Below are 17,400 nucleotides of genomic sequence, written 5' to 3'. Positions count from 1 at the left end.
CTATTTTTGCGGGGATTTGATTTCGACACCAATTTTTTTAAAAGGAAGTGGTATAGTTTTTACATATTTGCACGCGAAGAACTGATACATTTTACTTGTGATATTTTTTGTCGTCTTTGGATCCGATTATTCATTCGCAATTCTCATGGGGACAACGTCTTGAATTACTCAATTTGGCCATCAACGGTATTCTACGACACGGACCTAAACAGCAATGTGTAACACATAATAGACCGTGAGAATTATAACTGTAGGTGCACTGGATGGTTTAGAGGGTAAAAAAAAGATATGTAAAATGTTTGGGGGATTTTTGTTGTGATGTACTAAAGAAATTTCCGTTCATACCGTGCCATTCGATGAGTTGAAAGTTAATTTATATTCAGGGACGTTCGTAAATGTAGAGATCCACGAGGGACAATCGATCCATCCATCTTTTTCACCGATGAAAACCGACTCCCAATTCTGATGAAACGTATAAACATTAATAGTATCCCACAGTATTCAGGTATTGCGTCATATAGTAATACCAACTTATTCCCCTTTTTAAAATAGTTTCGTTTATTTTATTACCTCAGTTGACCAGACGATCAATTTGCCATCCGTGTCGGCTGATGCGAGAAACCGTCCGTCGGGTGAAAACGACAAGGAATCGACTACACCTGAATGTTGTCTAAGAATTCTTTCGTCCTTTTCTCTTTCCAGTGGAGTCCAAATGAGAATTCTCCCTTTATCCATTCCACTGAATGAAAAATTGAATTTAAATAAAATAACCGCGCGACAATCATTTGAAAAACAGTGACGCAATCAGCCCTCCTCCCTGCATGCCATCCCACTCTCCTACCCTCTTAATATAATTCTCTTTTCATTTGGTATAATCTATTTAGCTTAGTCTAGTATATACCTAGCCAAAATGAAATTGTCTGACGAATTCCTGGCCGCGTTCATTCCCTCGTCGCCCGTGTTTTTCCGGCCGTTCGGAAGCCAAGCAAAGCTTCGACAAAATCCGTTCTTGTAGACGTGAATGGGTTGGTCGCTGTCCACTGACCAAACCTATCATACGAGAAACGGCAATGAGTTAAAGCGATATGACACGCCTAAAATCATCAATGACCAATAACGACATTTTATAATTACCTTCGTCCATCGGTAGGAACAAGTAGCCAGACACTTTGTCCGTTCGTTCCATAGCATACCTCTTATCCAACCCTTATAATTTGATGTATAACATAATAGAATTGGTTTGATCACAGCATTCAAAGACGAAATAAAACTCACAACGTTTCTGTATCCAACGAATTTGACGACTTTGACTGTCGCCGTCGATTCGCCAATTTCACAAATTTCAATTCCGCCATTGTATAAGCCGAGAGCGGCTCGGTTCTCCGAGATCCACTGGACACTCGCAATCACTCCGGTTTTCTCACGTTTGAATGTGCATAAGTGAAATGTTGGTCGGTCGGCAGGCGATGAATCACAGAAAGTCACCGAGTATTGAAAGTTTCGAAGCTATACGAAGAAGAAAACCAATTCAAGAAAATTGAAATTGAAGGTAAAAGGAGGGAAATATTTCATGGAAAATAGAAATAAGGGAAGAGATCAAATGACGAAATAAACAACTCACCCACATACCTCGAACTTTTTCGGCGATGTCTTCTCTGAAAGGATTCCACTGGATTCGATTGAAGCACGCAGGAAAATTATTGGATGAAAAATAATTCACCAATTAATTAATTAATTTAAAAAAAAATAGGAGATCGGATAACGGGTAAAGAAACCGGATACAAACTTACCCATCTCTTAAAAGTAGCAAATAGATTAGGTCTGAAAGGATTCCACACGATTTGTTGGATCTGCTCGGGTAAATTCTTTTGAAAGAGAATTTCGCCACTTGGATAACTCCACACGATGATGTCACGCTCGTTAGAAGCGATAGCAGCCAATTGGGTACCGTCTATCTGATGCATTAATTAAAAAAATGAATAATTCAATACCTGCAACCTGCTGCTATACCCGCAACTTAATAATAATTCAATTTGTTCCTGCTTACGTTCCATTCCATCGTCACGATTCTTTCTATATTTCCACGAGGAAATTCAATTGGCTTTGCATCCCAATTAGAAAAAGGAATAGACGAATTGGTCGCATAGAATACGACCATTTTTTCACCGACGATGCAGGCAAGAACGGGTTGGGTCGGGTGGAAACGGATGACGCAATGGCCATCTTCGGCCACTATCCGCACACATTCTTCTATTATGCACCAATCGTCTTCAACTGTCCTGTTAGCTCCCGCTCCATTTACAGAGTCTGTCAAAAATGGCAATTTCAATTTCTTCAGGATGTTTTCCAATGGCGGTCTTTTATTCGGGTCATATTCAATCATTTCGCGTACAATGCCAATCAGAAATTGTTCTGGACAATCACCAGCTGCATCCAAAGAAACGCGTTACATTCAGAAAACGAAAGTCATATAATTATAGCCATCACTTGAATGTATTTCACCAACCTTTATCAATATTGACTGGATTATTTTGGACAATATTACTTGTCACTGTATCAGCTTCACCAAACGGGTGTTTCCCGCGGGTGACGTAAAAGAAAATGACACATCCGGTTGAGAAAATGTCGATACTGGACGAGCCCGTTTTAATTTCTGTTGCATTATTCAGTTTCCACTCGGGTGCCATCCAATCTAGAGTCCCTTTGATTGCGCTTATTGAATACCTCCCGCTGCTACTCGTTTGCTTACTGAATCCGAAATCGGACAATTTGATTGTTGCAGGTTCCGATTTTGAAACGAGAATGTTTTCCGGTTTAACATCTCGGTGAACCAAATTCTTGGAGTGAATGTAATGCAGCCCCTCAATAATCTGTTGCGCCACTTCCACATCCGACGGAAGAGTTGGTCCAACGTATTTCCCCTCGCAAACGTGCATTAGTGTTCCGGCACACAATTCAAGAGCGATTAATCTAAACACGGCGCATCGTCATTGTGGTGTGTTTGCTATATATGAATAAATATTTTACAGTATTACCTAAAGTCGACATCATGTTCAACGGCTAGAATTGCCATCACATTTTCGTGATTGAGCTGTTTTTGCAGTGTGACTTCGCGATCTTTCGGATCCAATCGCTGCAATTCGATTCTCTTGACGGCGACTTGTTTGCCATTGTAACTACCAAGAAACACGGTCCCGAAGCCACCCGTACCGAGTATTTCATTTCTATCGTAACTAATTTGATCAGGAAGAAGATTAGTGCCATCACTCATCCTTCAAGGGCTTCCAATTAATTTTTAATTCAAACGATCCGGCACTCACGGTCACTTTTTCACGATCGCTTCGCTTCCAAAATGAAGCCGTCGGCGATAAGAAAACGAGTTTTCTCAATCGGATCGTTATCTTTCTTCCAGTACAGCAGCAGCAACACCTTGGTTATCCACGATAGAAATAGCTCTAGCAAGATAAGGAATGACTTTCGACACATTTTAAGTGTGAATAGTACATTCAAATACTGAATCCGAAATCGGACAACTTGATTGCCATAACTAACAACCACAAGGGACGTACGGAATACATACAAATGTAGACATACGGCTCAGTAGACTTGTTTGACTCTGTTTAACGCTCGGTAAAAATGAATACACGGACACCACACGGATGTGACGGATTTGCCGTCAGTAGCCATTTCCCGATCTGATTCATACTTGAGAAATTTTGCAAATGGATTTTCGCGACATTATTTGGCGTTCGGATCATTTTATTTCATAGGTTTTAACTGTGAAGACCACTATTTCAATATATTTAATATTTCTAGCAACTTTTTCCACTAATCTAAAATTTTAAAAAATAAAATCACAGGTTTTCAACGAATATCACCTCGCTTACGGAGTTTCTTTAGATGTCTATAACTCAAACAACCACGTCTGTTTTATGCAATCTTACATGTTTTTGCATCCCCCCCCCCAACGATTTGTCACTATTAATGTGCGAATCAGTGTTGTCCGTCTCCGTGTGGAGTTCATGAGATCGTAGTTTCAGACATGAGGAATGAATTCAGATAGATCTAGGGAAAAAGCTTGGTTGTAAAGATAATGTATATTCTGTGGATCCTTCTCACGATGAATTTTTTTTTAAACCAACTTAATTTTTAATTGACAATTGTATACGTTACTTCAAACAAGCAAAATTATACAAACAAAAACAACCGCACTCTAGTATTTTTATTAGTTGATATTTTGATATAATAATAATTTAGAAATTAATGTGTCACATCTGTGGTAATATGAGGTAAAGGTATAAACAGGTATAAACCACCACGGAACGGATATTAGGTAATAATTACCGGCGTCTAATAAGTGTTAATCTGGCACCTCTGCTCATTACTGCGTGACAACAATTTTGCCTTTGGGCCTTTGGCTTTGACAGTTCGACTTTTTCTTGCTTCTTCAGTCTGTAGTAGTAGAACTGTAGCTAATATATCACCGTCTACTTCGGAATTTTTAAGATTGTTATCGTAAAAGTGAAAAGCGTTTCCATTTTTCCAAATTCTCTCGTTCATAAGGTTCACAGAACTGCAGTGTGATGTCAGCTATTGATAAAAACAAACCCAGGTAAATCAAAGCTTATACGTAACCTTAAATAAGTTGTAGTATTTAGTGTGATTTACGGCATTTACTACCGTACGAATACGTTACGTTGGTAACACAGCAAATAGTAACGCTGTTGTTTGTGGTCTCCAGTTTTCTCTAAGAAATTATCAGATGAGTCACTCGAACACAAATTGTGCTACTGATTTTGGACTTTGTTTATTAAATTGTTATTATTTGTGATTAAAGGGAGGTGGCGGTTATCGTGAAAAGAAGACGGCCTGGATTGTTTTGCATTACGTTTCATTTGGAAGTACCGAATAAAAAATACGAAGAAACTTTATTTCGTTATTCGACGGAATTTAAAATTGAAAATCAAATGTGTGAACTGGATATATCTTTTATCTTTACAAACACAATTCCTTATAATATATATAAGGGTGACGTAGATTTTTGCTGGGCGTCAGATGGCGACAAGGGCGGAGAAGATGATGAATCGAAACCTATTAAGGTTTCAATCGTTATGAATGAAGAAGAAGAGGGATTAATGTTGGAGAAATATGATCGGAATCACTGGGGTTCCTATGAATACATTGCCTGCCCAGCTAAAAAATGTTTTACCGACATTACATCATGGGAGACGTCAAATCCAAACGAATGGAATCCCTTGACCTGTCATCTCTTGCTGGAGTTTGAAACCGCCGTTAAAAGGAAAAATAACGCCCTCAAACAAATAACTGAGTTGTACGTCCAGCAGATTCACTGTGATGTCCAGTTTAATTTCGAAGATGATCAACACATTAGCGGCCATTCACTCATACTAGTGTCCAGGAGTCCCGTCTTTGCCGCAATGTTCCAGCACGAGATGAAGGAGAAGAAGACGGGCCAAATCAGCATTCCAGACATCCATCCAGACATATTCAAGCAGTTGCTTCATTACATTTACTCGGTCCAGCTTTCAGTACCGCTGACTGAAATCACTGCCCAGCAGCTATTTGAAGCGGCCGACAAATACGACATTAATGATTTGAAGGATGAGTGTATCGATTTTCTACTAGACTGCGTCCGCGTGGACAACGTGATCAATTTGATGGCGTGGGCACACATTCATTCAGTTGACGAGCTAACGGAAGAAACTCTCAAATTAATCAAATTCACGTCGCTCCATGGGAAAGAAATTTCTCAACTAAAAGATTGGGGGAATCTGAAGAAAAATTACCCTGAAGTCTGTCTAGAGGCTACTCGACGCATTATTGACCAAATGTCACCGTCTTTCAAAAGGTAAGGATTATTCTTTGATGCTGCATTTATTTCGTAAAATTATTTAAGAAATTTTTTTTGTGGAACTTTTATCCGTTAATTTTATTTATTGTTTTTATTTCTTCTTTAGTGATTCGAACGTAGCAATACCACTGTCAATTCGAACCGACAATAATGGTCTTCTGGATGAAGAATGATATTCCTAACAACTTGTTTTAAATATAACCTATCTATATTTCGACTATCGATAAATTGTTGGAAAGGGAATCTTTTGTATTGGTAAAATTTATATCTAGCAATTGTCATCGTGCTGTCTACTTGCTATACACTACATCATATCATTTTTGCCAAGAGTTAATTGTCTACCATCATAGGCCCAAGAGTCGAATTCCATAAACTTCGTATACTCTTCAATTTACACAGTCAACAAAAAGTCCTATAATCTTTTCTTTTTAGAATTTTACACTTGATAATAAGGAAGGATTATTTGGATTAGCTTCTGTCGAACAAAGTTTATTCATATTTATAATGTTGGTGTGGCTAACAACCACAAGGGACGGAATAAATACTAAAGATCTCATGAGATCTTTATTTATTATTATCCGTTATCTTTATTCCAGTACAGCAGCACCACCTTGGTTATCCACAATAGAAATAGCATATTAGCAAGATAAGGAATGGCTTTCGACACATTTTGAGTGTGAATATATAGTTACAACTGAATTAAACAAGACTACAAGAGACATTTTTGTTTATTTGTTTTCTCCATTTCTATGCTTTGCCCGAAAGTATCAACAATTTACCCCAAAAAATAGTGTGAAATTTCTATATAAACAGATAGGATCTCAATCAGTCCATATGTCATTCGTTATTATTCGCCATTTGAAGGTCTATTAAATCTTGTCCAAGTCGGAACTGGTTTGGCTCACCAGTGAGGCTGATCCTACCGAAATGGCGTACCAGATTTTCTTGGAGCGAATGTAACTGAAGCCATTGTCAAATTCAATCACGTCTAATAGGAGAAAAGATCAATGTAACATGTCGAATGCAATATAGCCAAGCAACGGTCACTTACAGACGCCAGGCTCATCACATTGGAGTTCTCCTTCTTCGGTCGACATGTCGCAATCGATCCGATCTGACGGAACGATCGCGATCAATTCATTTCCTTGTTTTCGATACACGGCGAACCCAATGTCACTTTCTTCTGTATGGAAATCCCATCTTGAATAGGGAAACAAATTAGACACGATCTCTTTAAAACGCTGTTGGATAAGGATTTATATACTTGAGGACGGCACCAGCTTCTTTGACTGGGAATTCCAAATGCTCCTTAGATCCTCTTGAGATCGACAGAGACTTTTTATTACTGATGTCAGGTTTGCAGCTGAAGTAGCACGATTTTGGAACTACTCCGCCCATGTTAACCTGCGATTAAAAGGGATTGTAATAAAGAAATAACAGCAAGAACTGATTTATAAATAAAAGAACTTGCCAGTTTGATGCAGTTGGGATTTCCGTCAGGATCGGTCATAGTCCCTCCGTATGCGACGGGCAATTCCTCGACATTGACGTATTCCAGAATGGCGGTTTTCCATTCCTTTTCATCGTGACCAAAGATTTTAATCTTGTTCCTAGTTCGTTCGTGAATAAAAGGTTTCAGCATGGCGAAAAGAAGAGGAAAAACCTTGGGCGCTGGAAATTTAATTTGGAAAATGTTTTAAGAACTAAAACATCCTTGAACAAAAATTGTCCACCATTTACCGTTGACGACTAATATGTTGCTCAGGTATTCAGGATAATTAGCTTCGTATAAGGTAATCAATTTGATGGCAACATCGACAGCTATAAAAGTAAAATTCACAAAATTATATATGTTTTTGATTCAAATATAGAGCACTATCCGAGTATAAGCATTTAACGTACCTTGTCTATTAGTGATGTGTTGCATGGATAAACCTTCCAAGTCAAAGATGACGGTAGTTTGGACAATGGCGTCAGGGCTGGGCTTGTACTTTTTCGGGTCTTCTATCACCTTTGAAATGCTGAATTCCACCAAATAGGCGATGTACATGACGAAATCGCGTTTCTTTGCCGAACGGAGGATACCCTTCATGTCCATCCTTCCATAACGAGTAATCCACACTGAAAATGCGCAAAATTCCATTATTTATCTTTCAGCAAGCAATTTAATCTGTGATTTTCTCTTACAGGGACTTTGCGCTTTGTCTCTTCCAACTAGACCAGCTGAAACGTAATTTAACAAGACTTCCGGCGGCTTGAAATCATTTAGAATGCTGTCGATTTTGAATTGACGACGCCACTCCAACGCCTTATAGTTGAAGACATCAAAAAGTATACACATAAAGTTAGATTGTTATTTCTAATTTGAAAAGATTTGTCTTATTACACTTCGGAGCATTTTTTCAGCTTTGGGAATGTCAAAATCGCGGGCTGTGTAAAAGGAAATTTGATAATGATGTAACACGAACCAAAATGCGAATTATTCATTATAGTATACCGACGAGCCATCGTGCAAGGTAAGCATCTTCAGAATTTGGTAACTGGCAATCCTTAACCACCTCGCGAAACTATGGAGAAAGGATGTACAAAGTCAACAATTTGAGTGATGATAAACTATAAAGATTCGATGCGAAAACACAAAGGAGATAACGCGGATTCAATGGCTCATTCTGTCACAATTATCTGTTTTGATGTGTGTTATCATAATCAAGGTTAACGGTTAATAAGTGATGGGAAAATCCCACAAGATGTCTACGGCTAGAGAAAATGTCAACTTAGCAAATCCCAATCACTTATATTATTATGAAAACTTATTTCCACAATATGTAAATTTAATTTCTAATGAAAATTTCACTCTACTAATTATACTCCTGAATGGAAAGTTTATTAATAGAAATTAATCCCCTTTCAAATTAATCCCCTTTCATTTAAATCTAAGAAGGTTTTGAACAGAGGGCACCATAATTAATGGAGGAGTTCTTATTAGCATATAATAACAAGAATAATAAGAAAAGAGTTACGCACCTGTTTCAGAATCTTTTTCTGGTTTTCATTGAAATCGTTGAGATCCATGGCTCGTCAATAAAACACAGGATATCTTCGCTGAAGGTGAACAAAATGAATGCAACAAGTTTTTTCTTGATTTTATGTCCATAATATTTAGTAAGCGAGCTCTTCTATCAATTTTGTCGTGATAAGATAACTTTAAGTTTGTTTGGTACACCCGTAATGTACACAATGTTGGACAGTCTACTTGGATGGCGGACTCAGACTCTCATTATCTGCGTTTGTATGAAGTTTTTTTAATTCAGCGGGCTTCAAAAAATCAATAAACTTAAAAAATCAGCGGGAAATATGCTAATCGGGAAACGTTTGTCGTCTGCTGCTTTGTTCGATTTTGCATTTCTCGGTGCCGGTGCCCCTGTTTAGTGGAGCATGTTTTTAAAAACAGAAACTAGTTAAAGTAAAGGTAATATAAATGTTGGCAGTCTTGAAATCAACGAGATGCCTCTACCAACCGTCTTTCATATCAAATTTTAAATACCCGAGAAGATGCTCAACAACAACACACCGATCAACCATTTTTGCGTTATCGTCAGGTTTGTTGCAAAGACATTTTTGTGTGACTATTTCCCCTTTTAATGCAATGTTCTATTATGAAGGTTTAAGTAAAAGTGCAATTGCTGTGATTCGAGTATCTGGGCCCAAAAGTCTGGATGTTATCCACAGAATGACGAGGAGAAAAAAGGATAGTGTTATTCCACGAAAAGCATTACTCTGCAGAATAGTGGATCCCAAAAATGAGGAGATGTTGGACAATGGACTTGTTCTATGGTTTCCCCAGCCACACAGTTTTACAGGTGAAGATTCTGTAGAGCTCCACGTGCACGGTGGTGTTGCTGTGGTTTCATCTGTAATTAATGCTCTCCATAAACTCCCTGGGTTTCGATTAGCTGAGGCAGGTATCAGTGTTTAATACCACATTACATTGCACAGCTGCCAATTCTTTGTTGTTTCCGTAGGAGAGTTCACGAAGAGAGCATACCTAGCAGGAAAACTTGACGCAACAGAAGTGGAAGGGTTGGCAGATTTGCTACGAGCTGAAACTGAAACTCAGAGGCGTCAAGCCATCAGGCAGGCCACAGGAGAGCTGGCAGGATTGTACAATTTGTGGAGGACTCGAGTCCTCACTTGCATGGCTCACTTGGAAGCTTTTATTGACTTTGGAGAAGATCAAGATATAGGAGAGGAAGTACTAGGTGAATTGAGAAATTCAGTCCAGTCTTTAAAGGTCGAGGTCGACAGCCATTTAAACGACAACAGAAGAGGAGAGAGACTACGCAGTGGCGTAAAAGTGGCAATCATCGGCGAACCCAATGCTGGAAAGTCATCATTAATCAACATACTCGGTAATTGATTCAAAACTCATAAATTCACTCAACAATGGTTAAAAATTTTATGTTTTTTTAGGTCGTAGGAACGTTGCCATAGTCTCTCCTTACGCCGGGACAACACGGGACGTTTTGGAAATTTCGCTAGACATCGGGGGATTCCCCGTTGTCATATGCGACACGGCCGGTTTGAGACATTCCGTTGATCCGGTTGAAAACGAGGGACTCAGACGAGCCAGAGAAGCAGCTGCCACTGCCGATTTGGTGATTATTGTCATGGATGCTTCCAGAGGACCCGAAAGTTTGTGGCAACAGCCCGTAAAAGACTTGATCCGCCACGAGTGCGAACGTCTCAACTTATCATTCAGTAAATTAATTCCCAACTAATTCTCTTTAATTCGCCAGTAATTTGCAATTAACTATTTACAGATGCTGAAAACAACTACCTCGTGTTATTAAATAAACTCGATCTCGTCTCACCTAACGTAAACCGTCCGCCGGAATTGTCAGCCATTTCGTGCAAAACCGAAAGAGGTTTGGGAGAATTTCTGGTCCACCTGGAGGGCAAACTAGCGGAATTGTGCGCCAATCCGTTGCAGGAATCCCCGCTGATCACCAGTTCCAGGCAACGCCATCACGTCCAGTTGGCCTCGGAATATTTATATATGGTAGGTATATATGGTATATATTTATATATTATAATTATTTATATTATATATGGGAATATTTGAACAAGTTTCTCGATATCGTGGAACATCAAGGCGACCTGGCCCTGGCCGGCGAGTACCTTCGCCGATCAGCCAATCAACTGGGCTCCATCACGGCCCGTGGCAAAATCGAAACGGAAGAAATGCTCGACGTACTCTTCCGATCCTTTTGTATAGGAAAGTAGCTGCTCTGGCAAATAAAATAGGTAATAACTCGTAAGCCAATCCAATTTCATTTGAAAGATTTCAAAAGAATATGGAAGCCCTTGAAAGACGATCTCGCCCATACATTCCGTCTGGTCTACCGAATGACTCCGATTTCCCATAAAGTTCGGACGATATCAAAACAAATTTACGACCCAGCCGTTTGAAATGCCATTCCACCGTTTTGTGCGTACGTCGCAACATGTTGGAAATGCGACACGCCAGAAATGGAATCGGATGTGTTTGTATCCTTGCAGCAGTATCTCACCTTGGGATGTTTATCGCCTTGGCAGGAACAAGTCACTTTCTAAATCGAATGGTAAACAAGCGAACATGGGAATCTGACAAGCGCTCGGTTACATCACGATAGCAACATTTAGTAACGTCGTCTACGTTTACCATAGTAATTCGATTTCTTTTCTTTATTTGTTCTTACCAAAATATATAAGAAATTCGACTCTGGTTGTGACTGCCATCCGGGCACTAGATGGCCTTCGTATCGACTCAAATTACCACCAGAATTATTCCATTCCAACATATCTCCATGGCTCTTTTCTGGTTGATGACATAAAAGTTGACGTTAACCAAATTTTAAAAAAAAAGAAAGTCAAATTGAACACGATCGTGATTTTACTCAATTTTCTTTTTCTTTTTTATTCCCGGTCCCACAGAACAAAGTTGACTGACCCGACATGTACACTTATCGATTTCCCCCCCTGTGTTCATGGTATATACGCTTATTAAGCTAGCTGCGATACTCTCTGTGTGTGGCTCACTATCCGTCATCCCCCTTTTTATGGCCACGACCGTCTGTTATAATGCAGTCGTCATCGGGAAAAAGCAGCTCTCGCAATCTCGTCTTACAACTCACGACGACACACACACAATAGCGCCGTGATTGCACTTTGCGAGATGGATCGCCATCAATGGATCTGGCCCGTTTTTTCCCAATCGTGTAACGATAGCGCTCCGCCAACTCTCAAAAGCTTCGGCGAAAATTATACAATTCCATCATTCTGAAAAGGTTTGCGCATTTCGTCGCAGATTATGCGACGATCCCCCCGTCAGAGCTCGACCAATGAGGTGCTGCTCTTGATGTCAAAGAAGTTGAATGGTGTTCAGCTTTCAGTCGTTAATGCCATTTCCAGACGCTCTATATAGATGGCACACTCAGAAGAAGAAGAAGAAGCCCTTTTGGTCTCACGAAAGTTCTGGGTCCCGATAAATCGATAGACCAAAGTCAACTCGTCAATAATTACACGAGCTCGACTTACATAACATTTTTTTTTTGTGTTTTGGTTTTCCTTTTATTCTCTCTCCTTCTGATTTTCCCTTTTTTTTATTCTGCCAATCGCTTCAGATTTGCCCCGGGAGAAAACAAAGCTTTATCACGCGGGAGTGGTGTAGTAGTACCGAAGCCTGCGTGTGTTTTCCGTCGCTATACAACGACGCCCACCCTAAAATCGTCTGTATTGAGAGCGGCAGACATCTTTAGCTGCTGCTAGCTGTATCGAATCGGCTCCTGCGGTTCGAGTGTAGACAAGGACGATGACGTCACAGCGCAGGCGCGTGAATCATCGATATCCACCCGACGTGATTTTTCTCTTTTTCCATCTTACGCAGGTTTTTATTTATTTTTATTTTTCGTTCAGAATGTTTTTTAAAAACAATTTATTGATCGAACGGGGGAAAAAAGTTGTGCGTGCGTATATAATCTGGTGTGTGGTAATCTGACGTAACAGCCTTGGGCGTGATTGAATTGGATAGAGAAAGAGAAAAATCACGGTCACATTTGGACAATAGTAGCGGGTTGTATTGATATCTATCTACACACCGGTGGGTACTACTACTAACTGGGTATGATATGCGCGGTGTCTATAGCGCCAGTGGAGGAGACTTGTGTGTGTGTGTGTGCTCTGATGCCTATATAGTCGTCAGCGCGTGCTGCACGAAGCAACAGATGTTTACCCGCGTTCGCCCCGCTCCATGGGCTTGGTTTTTTCTGTGTTCAACAGCCTCTCTCTCTTCCTAAGTGCTTTCTCACTCTCTCCACTTTTGTTTCATTTTCTTTCTCGCCTTCCATTTAGATTCCGTTTTGGCGTGAGCCAGTCCCGGAACCCCCCTCCCCCCCTTTTTTTTCGTGACTGTATTTACTTGTCACTTGCATATCCAGCAGAAATCGGCACATTCTCTGTAAGTTCTATCCGTTTTTTTTATTTTTATTTATTTATTTTCCTCTGATGGATTGACAATAGCGCAGGGCGGTCCGTTCAGTTATCGTGAAGAAATTGTCGCCAGTTGAATGTCCATTTTCCCTTTTTTCTTTTTTGAACAAACCGGTTCGATAATATTTTTAAAAAGGGAAGAAGGAGGAGCGACTGTTGCGATAGCGACGACGTTTGCGATAAAATTAAAAACACCAAAAAGTTGTCTAAACCAGAACGACATTTAATGTTGCGGCCAAAGAAAATATCCGGTTCAGTTTACAAAAGGAAAATGAATCGTTAAAAAAAAAAACACAAACAAGAATAAGAAAGTCCGTTCCAGTTGAATTGTAGAGACACATATCTTTATGTTCGAACCTCTTGTCAGTCGACGGGCCAGTAAAAATAAACGTCCGAAAAATCCTTGGCATTCCCGTGATATTGCCCGTAAAAATAATTGGCCCGTGACACACACACGAAGAAGAGCGGCACGACAAATCAGCCCAGAGTGGAGAACAAGCTCAACAAAGTCGCAGTAAATTGTTTTGTAGGCCTATTTTTGGGGGGAGAAACAAAAGAGATAGAATAGATAGAACTCTGACTAGATCGAATTACGTGACTAAATCACTTTCCTTTGTCTTAGATATCCTGTGTCAAATGCAGAGCCAATGATGTTGTCTGGGTATATTGCATTGGCGTTTCAAGAGAGAGAGTCTCTAATATCACAACTGCGCATATGTATCTAGCAGCAGTCTGATGATATATTTAACCTTGTCTGCATATCTTATTATAAACGCTATATCTAGTCAAAAGAGGATCGCGCAGGAAATTGCTTTCTATCCCGTGATCAGTATCACATCATTTCACCGCTCCGTCGGCCGACCGTCACACGGAAGAGAGACCGAAAAATGGAAGATGACGCCAATGCCGGAGATGCGTGGGTCTGCCCTAACGACCGCCAATTAGCCCTGAGAGCCAAGTATAATATTATTTCTTTCTGTATTTAATTTAAAAAGAAGATTTGATGTAATTGCCCTACTTTTTAGTGACTATGTGGGTGACAACATGCGGGTTGCTTATATTCCATGTTGGACCACCCACACCTTTTTATTCACGCTGAATAATGTACATTTTATGTGTGTGTTACGTCCCTGTATAGATTACATTTTGGGTGGTCGTCGGCTAAATCGAAACGGATCGATAGCAACCCAACGACGGCGACCAATTGCTGGCCGACCCAGCAGCAGCAGTCGACTGGGCGCCCGGCTGGAAGCACTTCAACCATCGAACCGCTAACTCAAGAGGAACAGCAAAGGGTTTTTCAAGTCATCCAAAGGGCCGAAGAGGTTAGCGAGAACGAGCAGCTTAGAGTCGGGTAATTCCATATTCCCTATTTCATATTATGAACAAGCTAGTCGCCCACCCCTCTTCAATCGATGGGACGGACGACTTGATAATAAAATCGTTTGTTCTTAGCAAACTTGTTGATAGGGTACGCAACATCCAGAAGAACGCGGTCGGCGGAGACGGGGCCAACCAGTGCGGTAAGAAACGATCGAATTTCCAGCGACTCCAATTAAAAATAATTTTGGTTATTTCTTTTATTCAGTTCTCTGCGGTGATTACGCCAGCGTGTTCCTCTCCTGGTCTCTGACGTCAGCCCGCCATGTCACTTGCAAAGATTGTCTAAAGGTAAAAATGATTAAATTGTAATTCAATCCCGTTTTACATTATTCAATTCCACTCTCTCCCGGTTAACTTTTCGGTCCAGCAACTTGGCTGTTTGTGTGTGCTGAGCACTCTGCAAGTTATATAGTACCAACCTCCCTCCATCCAACTAATTGGTTGACTCTTGCAAAGTTGAAATTGCACCGGTTTAATCAATATTTTCGGGAGGGGACTCTTCATCAATTTAATCGAACCTGATGAAAGTATAAAAAGAACTTTAGGTAGTTCTAATTAATTTATTCAACCGTCGGCACTTGACACCGTTGGTCTAAATGAAAAGACATTGGGCTTGTGTGTATTATAACAAGGCGAAACAACCCAAAAAAGAAAAATTTGTTATTTTATACACAGAAAAAGGGCGGCGCCAGTTTCTTATTTTTAAACAGGCGCCTCTTCAACCAAATAAGTAAAATATATATAAAAAAAAAGGATCTTTTTATAAACACACACACAAGCAGCCAGCCAGCCCCCACTTATCTCTCATCCAATTGCGAGTCACGTCCTTGTCTGCTGCCTCTGCAAAAAGTCCCGGCGCCTTTTCATTCGTGTAATATCACTTTATTCCGGACGGAAATAGTAGACACTCTGAGAGAGCCCCAACGACATAGCAAACCCAGCCGAACGGAATAAGTTCATCGATTTTGTTAGACTAGCACGTTACTACTCTATATACATGTTTCTTTATTTTGTTAACCTATTTTTACACACTTTTATGTCTCGTTTGAATTTATTTTATTTTTTCCTGGACTGGGTCGACCTACTTTTCTCTCCCTAAAATTGACGCGTAGGAAAATATCAACTTTGATTATTTTGGTTAATTGAAATGTTTTCGCCAGCTGTTTTGTGCGCGGGAGGGGCTATATCCGGTTCAAGACACGCCAGACTTGGTCTGCTAATTGGCGCCATATTCAAATGCTGCTGTAGTCTACTTATTGGCTTATAGAGAAATCAATGATTCAATTGGCAATTTGACAACTGCTGATTATCTAGACCTCCCCGCTGCCATCGAGCGGGATGAATAATTGAATAATTACCGAGAAATGAATAAAACATTCAAGTTCTATCCTCTTAACGCACACGGCGGGACCTCCTTTAACCATTCAATTCAATAAGTGTTTGGCGGTGTTTTCACGCATTTGAATATTTATGTATCTCTATACTACTACTACTACTGCTACGCCAGGCGGTGTGCCAGAAATGTTCGGTGGACACCTCGGTCAATCCTCGGGAACCCACTTACCTCTGCAAGTTGTGCTCGGAGCGCCGTGAAACGTGGAAGAAATCCGGCGCCTGGTTCTACAAAATCACATGAGAAGTTCATGACAGTCTCTCTCTCTCTCTCACACATAACAACTTTCAAAATTACAATATTCATATCAAAATCACTTGTTGTAACCATTCCATACGATTTGCCTGAATATCGCAATGTCATTCTATTCCATCAAGAAATTCATGCAAAACATTTTTTCCATTTTTTAAAGAATAAGAAAAATAACATCAATGTTAGTCTAGTATTTACATCCGGGACCCTGGACAAGCGCATGTGAAAAATGTAATGGATGATGTGTATAATCGTACAATTATGCAAGCAAAATAGAAGATATTATACACGTTTTTTGGTGTTCTGCTCAAGTGATGGCCGTGCGTTTTAGATGACTATCGGTGAAAACGGAGAGAATAAAAAGGGACACGGGCCGAGCGGTGATGGCTGTATCTTTTATACAAGAGATGAATCACTTCAGCTCCATCACCTTCATCCGCATCGGGATTCTCTCGTGTTCACCGATGATATCTACACACACACATGTTAGGGAGGGTGCAAGGAGAAATGTGTTTTTTGGTAGGTAGTCGGTCATCGTCTTATCGGGCAGCTGGGCAGATTACAATCTTATGTACATTTTCCCTTACAAGGGAATTTAAAAATACTACACCCAACATTAACAGTAGGAAGCTCTTACCACCGGAAAAATATCGATCGAACTTATTTTTTAACGAGAAATAAAAAGGGTGTCAATATGGAAATTCAATTCATGCAGATGTGCATATAGGGAAGAAAGAAAAGGAGGCCACGTATAGCTGGATTGACATAATAGCCGCAATATAGTCTGACAGAATATATATATCCCAGCACATATGCGCCGCTGCTATAAAAGAGTTAAAGAATCAGCAGAAAATTTTTCTCTCTCCGCCCCAGACACAAAAGAGAGTCTGACAAACCCGGAAAGTCGTGTATCACTTTGAAAACAGAAAAGGAGGAAGAAGAAGACTTGATCCATGGGCGTCTGGGATCCTGG

General features: G+C 40.1%; 5 protein-coding genes across 9 annotated transcripts; 3 read left to right on the top strand and 2 right to left on the bottom strand.

Moving 5' to 3' along the window:
• Positions 1 to 94: 94 nt before the first annotated feature.
• Positions 95 to 3,271, bottom strand: LOC124313757. Its single transcript, XM_046778568.1, has 11 exons — positions 3,036 to 3,271; positions 2,507 to 2,970; positions 2,048 to 2,427; positions 1,791 to 1,955; positions 1,622 to 1,669; positions 1,276 to 1,506; positions 1,135 to 1,206; positions 902 to 1,050; positions 571 to 739; positions 346 to 462; positions 95 to 204 (listed from the first exon to the last, which is right to left on the bottom strand). Exons 1-11 carry the CDS (start codon positions 3,269 to 3,271, stop codon positions 181 to 183), a joined length of 2,055 nt encoding a protein of 684 aa, XP_046634524.1. The 3' UTR covers positions 95 to 180.
• Positions 3,272 to 4,377: 1,106 nt separating this feature from the next.
• On the top strand, positions 4,378 to 6,191 carry LOC124313178 (BTB/POZ and MATH domain-containing protein 3-like). 4 transcript variants are annotated; one of them, XM_046777960.1, is made up of 4 exons: positions 4,379 to 4,612; positions 4,838 to 5,869; positions 5,979 to 6,045; positions 6,080 to 6,191. In XM_046777960.1, the coding sequence occupies exons 1-3, from the start codon at positions 4,584 to 4,586 to the stop codon at positions 6,043 to 6,045; spliced, it is 1,128 nt and encodes a 375-aa protein (XP_046633916.1). In that variant the 5' UTR covers positions 4,379 to 4,583; the 3' UTR covers positions 6,080 to 6,191. The 4 variants fall into 4 exon arrangements, with proteins under 4 accessions (XP_046633917.1, XP_046633916.1, XP_046633915.1 ...); XM_046777959.1 differs by having other exon boundaries at positions 5,979 to 6,048; positions 6,083 to 6,191; XM_046777961.1 differs by having other exon boundaries at positions 4,378 to 4,612; positions 5,993 to 6,191.
• Positions 6,192 to 6,583: 392 nt separating this feature from the next.
• Positions 6,584 to 9,015, bottom strand: LOC124313147 (SEC14-like protein 2). Its single transcript, XM_046777900.1, has 10 exons — positions 8,897 to 9,015; positions 8,370 to 8,439; positions 8,259 to 8,302; positions 8,060 to 8,180; positions 7,775 to 7,993; positions 7,613 to 7,693; positions 7,344 to 7,543; positions 7,137 to 7,276; positions 6,924 to 7,072; positions 6,584 to 6,860 (listed from the first exon to the last, which is right to left on the bottom strand). Exons 1-10 carry the CDS (start codon positions 8,942 to 8,944, stop codon positions 6,742 to 6,744), a joined length of 1,191 nt encoding a protein of 396 aa, XP_046633856.1. The 5' UTR covers positions 8,945 to 9,015; the 3' UTR covers positions 6,584 to 6,741.
• A 151-nt stretch (positions 9,016 to 9,166) lies between these two features.
• LOC124313046 (tRNA modification GTPase GTPBP3, mitochondrial-like) lies at positions 9,167 to 16,721 on the top strand. 2 transcript variants are annotated; one of them, XM_046777734.1, is made up of 12 exons: positions 9,167 to 9,471; positions 9,535 to 9,834; positions 9,895 to 10,281; positions 10,343 to 10,630; positions 10,693 to 10,915; positions 10,984 to 11,176; positions 11,624 to 12,797; positions 14,185 to 14,357; positions 14,538 to 14,753; positions 14,855 to 14,922; positions 14,988 to 15,070; positions 16,290 to 16,721. In XM_046777734.1, the coding sequence occupies exons 1-6, from the start codon at positions 9,351 to 9,353 to the stop codon at positions 11,153 to 11,155; spliced, it is 1,491 nt and encodes a 496-aa protein (XP_046633690.1). In that variant the 5' UTR covers positions 9,167 to 9,350; the 3' UTR covers positions 11,156 to 11,176; positions 11,624 to 12,797; positions 14,185 to 14,357; positions 14,538 to 14,753; positions 14,855 to 14,922; positions 14,988 to 15,070; positions 16,290 to 16,721. The 2 variants fall into 2 exon arrangements, with proteins under 2 accessions (XP_046633690.1, XP_046633689.1); XM_046777733.1 differs by having other exon boundaries at positions 10,693 to 10,922; positions 10,991 to 11,176.
• On the top strand, positions 14,287 to 15,091 carry LOC124313756 (rab effector Noc2-like). Its single transcript, XM_046778566.1, has 4 exons — positions 14,287 to 14,357; positions 14,538 to 14,753; positions 14,870 to 14,922; positions 14,988 to 15,091. Exons 1-4 carry the CDS (start codon positions 14,287 to 14,289, stop codon positions 15,089 to 15,091), a joined length of 444 nt encoding a protein of 147 aa, XP_046634522.1.
• Positions 16,722 to 17,400: the final 679 nt, after the last annotated feature.

This window comes from Daphnia pulicaria, chromosome 9 (assembly GCF_021234035.1).
Source record: "Daphnia pulicaria isolate SC F1-1A chromosome 9, SC_F0-13Bv2, whole genome shotgun sequence".
NCBI lineage: Eukaryota > Metazoa > Arthropoda > Branchiopoda > Diplostraca > Daphniidae > Daphnia > Daphnia pulicaria.
This window is presented reverse-complemented; position numbering and strand designations above follow the sequence as displayed.

What these genes read in the sequence shown, in the direction of transcription:
- LOC124313757 (XM_046778568.1), bottom strand. Translation starts at nt 3,271, where the DNA reads ATGAGTGATGGCACTAATCTTCTTCCTGATCAAATTAGTTACGATAGA. An exon ending in TCGTTGGATACAGAAACGTT is followed by an intron (nt 1,207 to 1,275) that starts GTGAGTTTTATT and finishes TCAAATTATAAG; the next exon opens with GGTTGGATAAGAGGTATGCT. An exon ending in TCAACTCATCGAATGGCACG is followed by an intron (nt 205 to 345) that starts GTATGAACGGAA and finishes ATTGCTGTTTAG; the next exon opens with GTCCGTGTCGTAGAATACCG.
- LOC124313178 (XM_046777960.1), top strand. Translation starts at nt 4,584, where the DNA reads ATGTCAGCTATTGATAAAAACAAACCCAG. An exon ending in ATTGATAAAAACAAACCCAG is followed by an intron (nt 4,613 to 4,837) that starts GTAAATCAAAGC and finishes TTGTGATTAAAG; the next exon opens with GGAGGTGGCGGTTATCGTGA. An exon ending in ATGTCACCGTCTTTCAAAAG is followed by an intron (nt 5,870 to 5,978) that starts GTAAGGATTATT and finishes TTTCTTCTTTAG; the next exon opens with TGATTCGAACGTAGCAATAC.
- LOC124313147 (XM_046777900.1), bottom strand. Translation starts at nt 8,944, where the DNA reads ATGGATCTCAACGATTTCAATGAAAACCAGAAAAAGATTCTGAAACAG. An exon ending in CTGAAAAAATGCTCCGAAGT is followed by an intron (nt 8,181 to 8,258) that starts GTAATAAGACAA and finishes TTCAACTATAAG; the next exon opens with GCGTTGGAGTGGCGTCGTCA. An exon ending in ATCCCAACTGCATCAAACTG is followed by an intron (nt 7,277 to 7,343) that starts GCAAGTTCTTTT and finishes TTTTAATCGCAG; the next exon opens with GTTAACATGGGCGGAGTAGT.
- LOC124313046 (XM_046777734.1), top strand. Translation starts at nt 9,351, where the DNA reads ATGTTGGCAGTCTTGAAATCAACGAGATGCCTCTACCAACCGTCTTTC. An exon ending in CATTTTTGCGTTATCGTCAG is followed by an intron (nt 9,472 to 9,534) that starts GTTTGTTGCAAA and finishes TCTATTATGAAG; the next exon opens with GTTTAAGTAAAAGTGCAATT. An exon ending in GTTTCGATTAGCTGAGGCAG is followed by an intron (nt 9,835 to 9,894) that starts GTATCAGTGTTT and finishes TTGTTTCCGTAG; the next exon opens with GAGAGTTCACGAAGAGAGCA.
- LOC124313756 (XM_046778566.1), top strand. Translation starts at nt 14,287, where the DNA reads ATGGAAGATGACGCCAATGCCGGAGATGCGTGGGTCTGCCCTAACGAC. An exon ending in AACGAGCAGCTTAGAGTCGG is followed by an intron (nt 14,754 to 14,869) that starts GTAATTCCATAT and finishes ACTTGTTGATAG; the next exon opens with GGTACGCAACATCCAGAAGA. An exon ending in AGACGGGGCCAACCAGTGCG is followed by an intron (nt 14,923 to 14,987) that starts GTAAGAAACGAT and finishes TCTTTTATTCAG; the next exon opens with TTCTCTGCGGTGATTACGCC.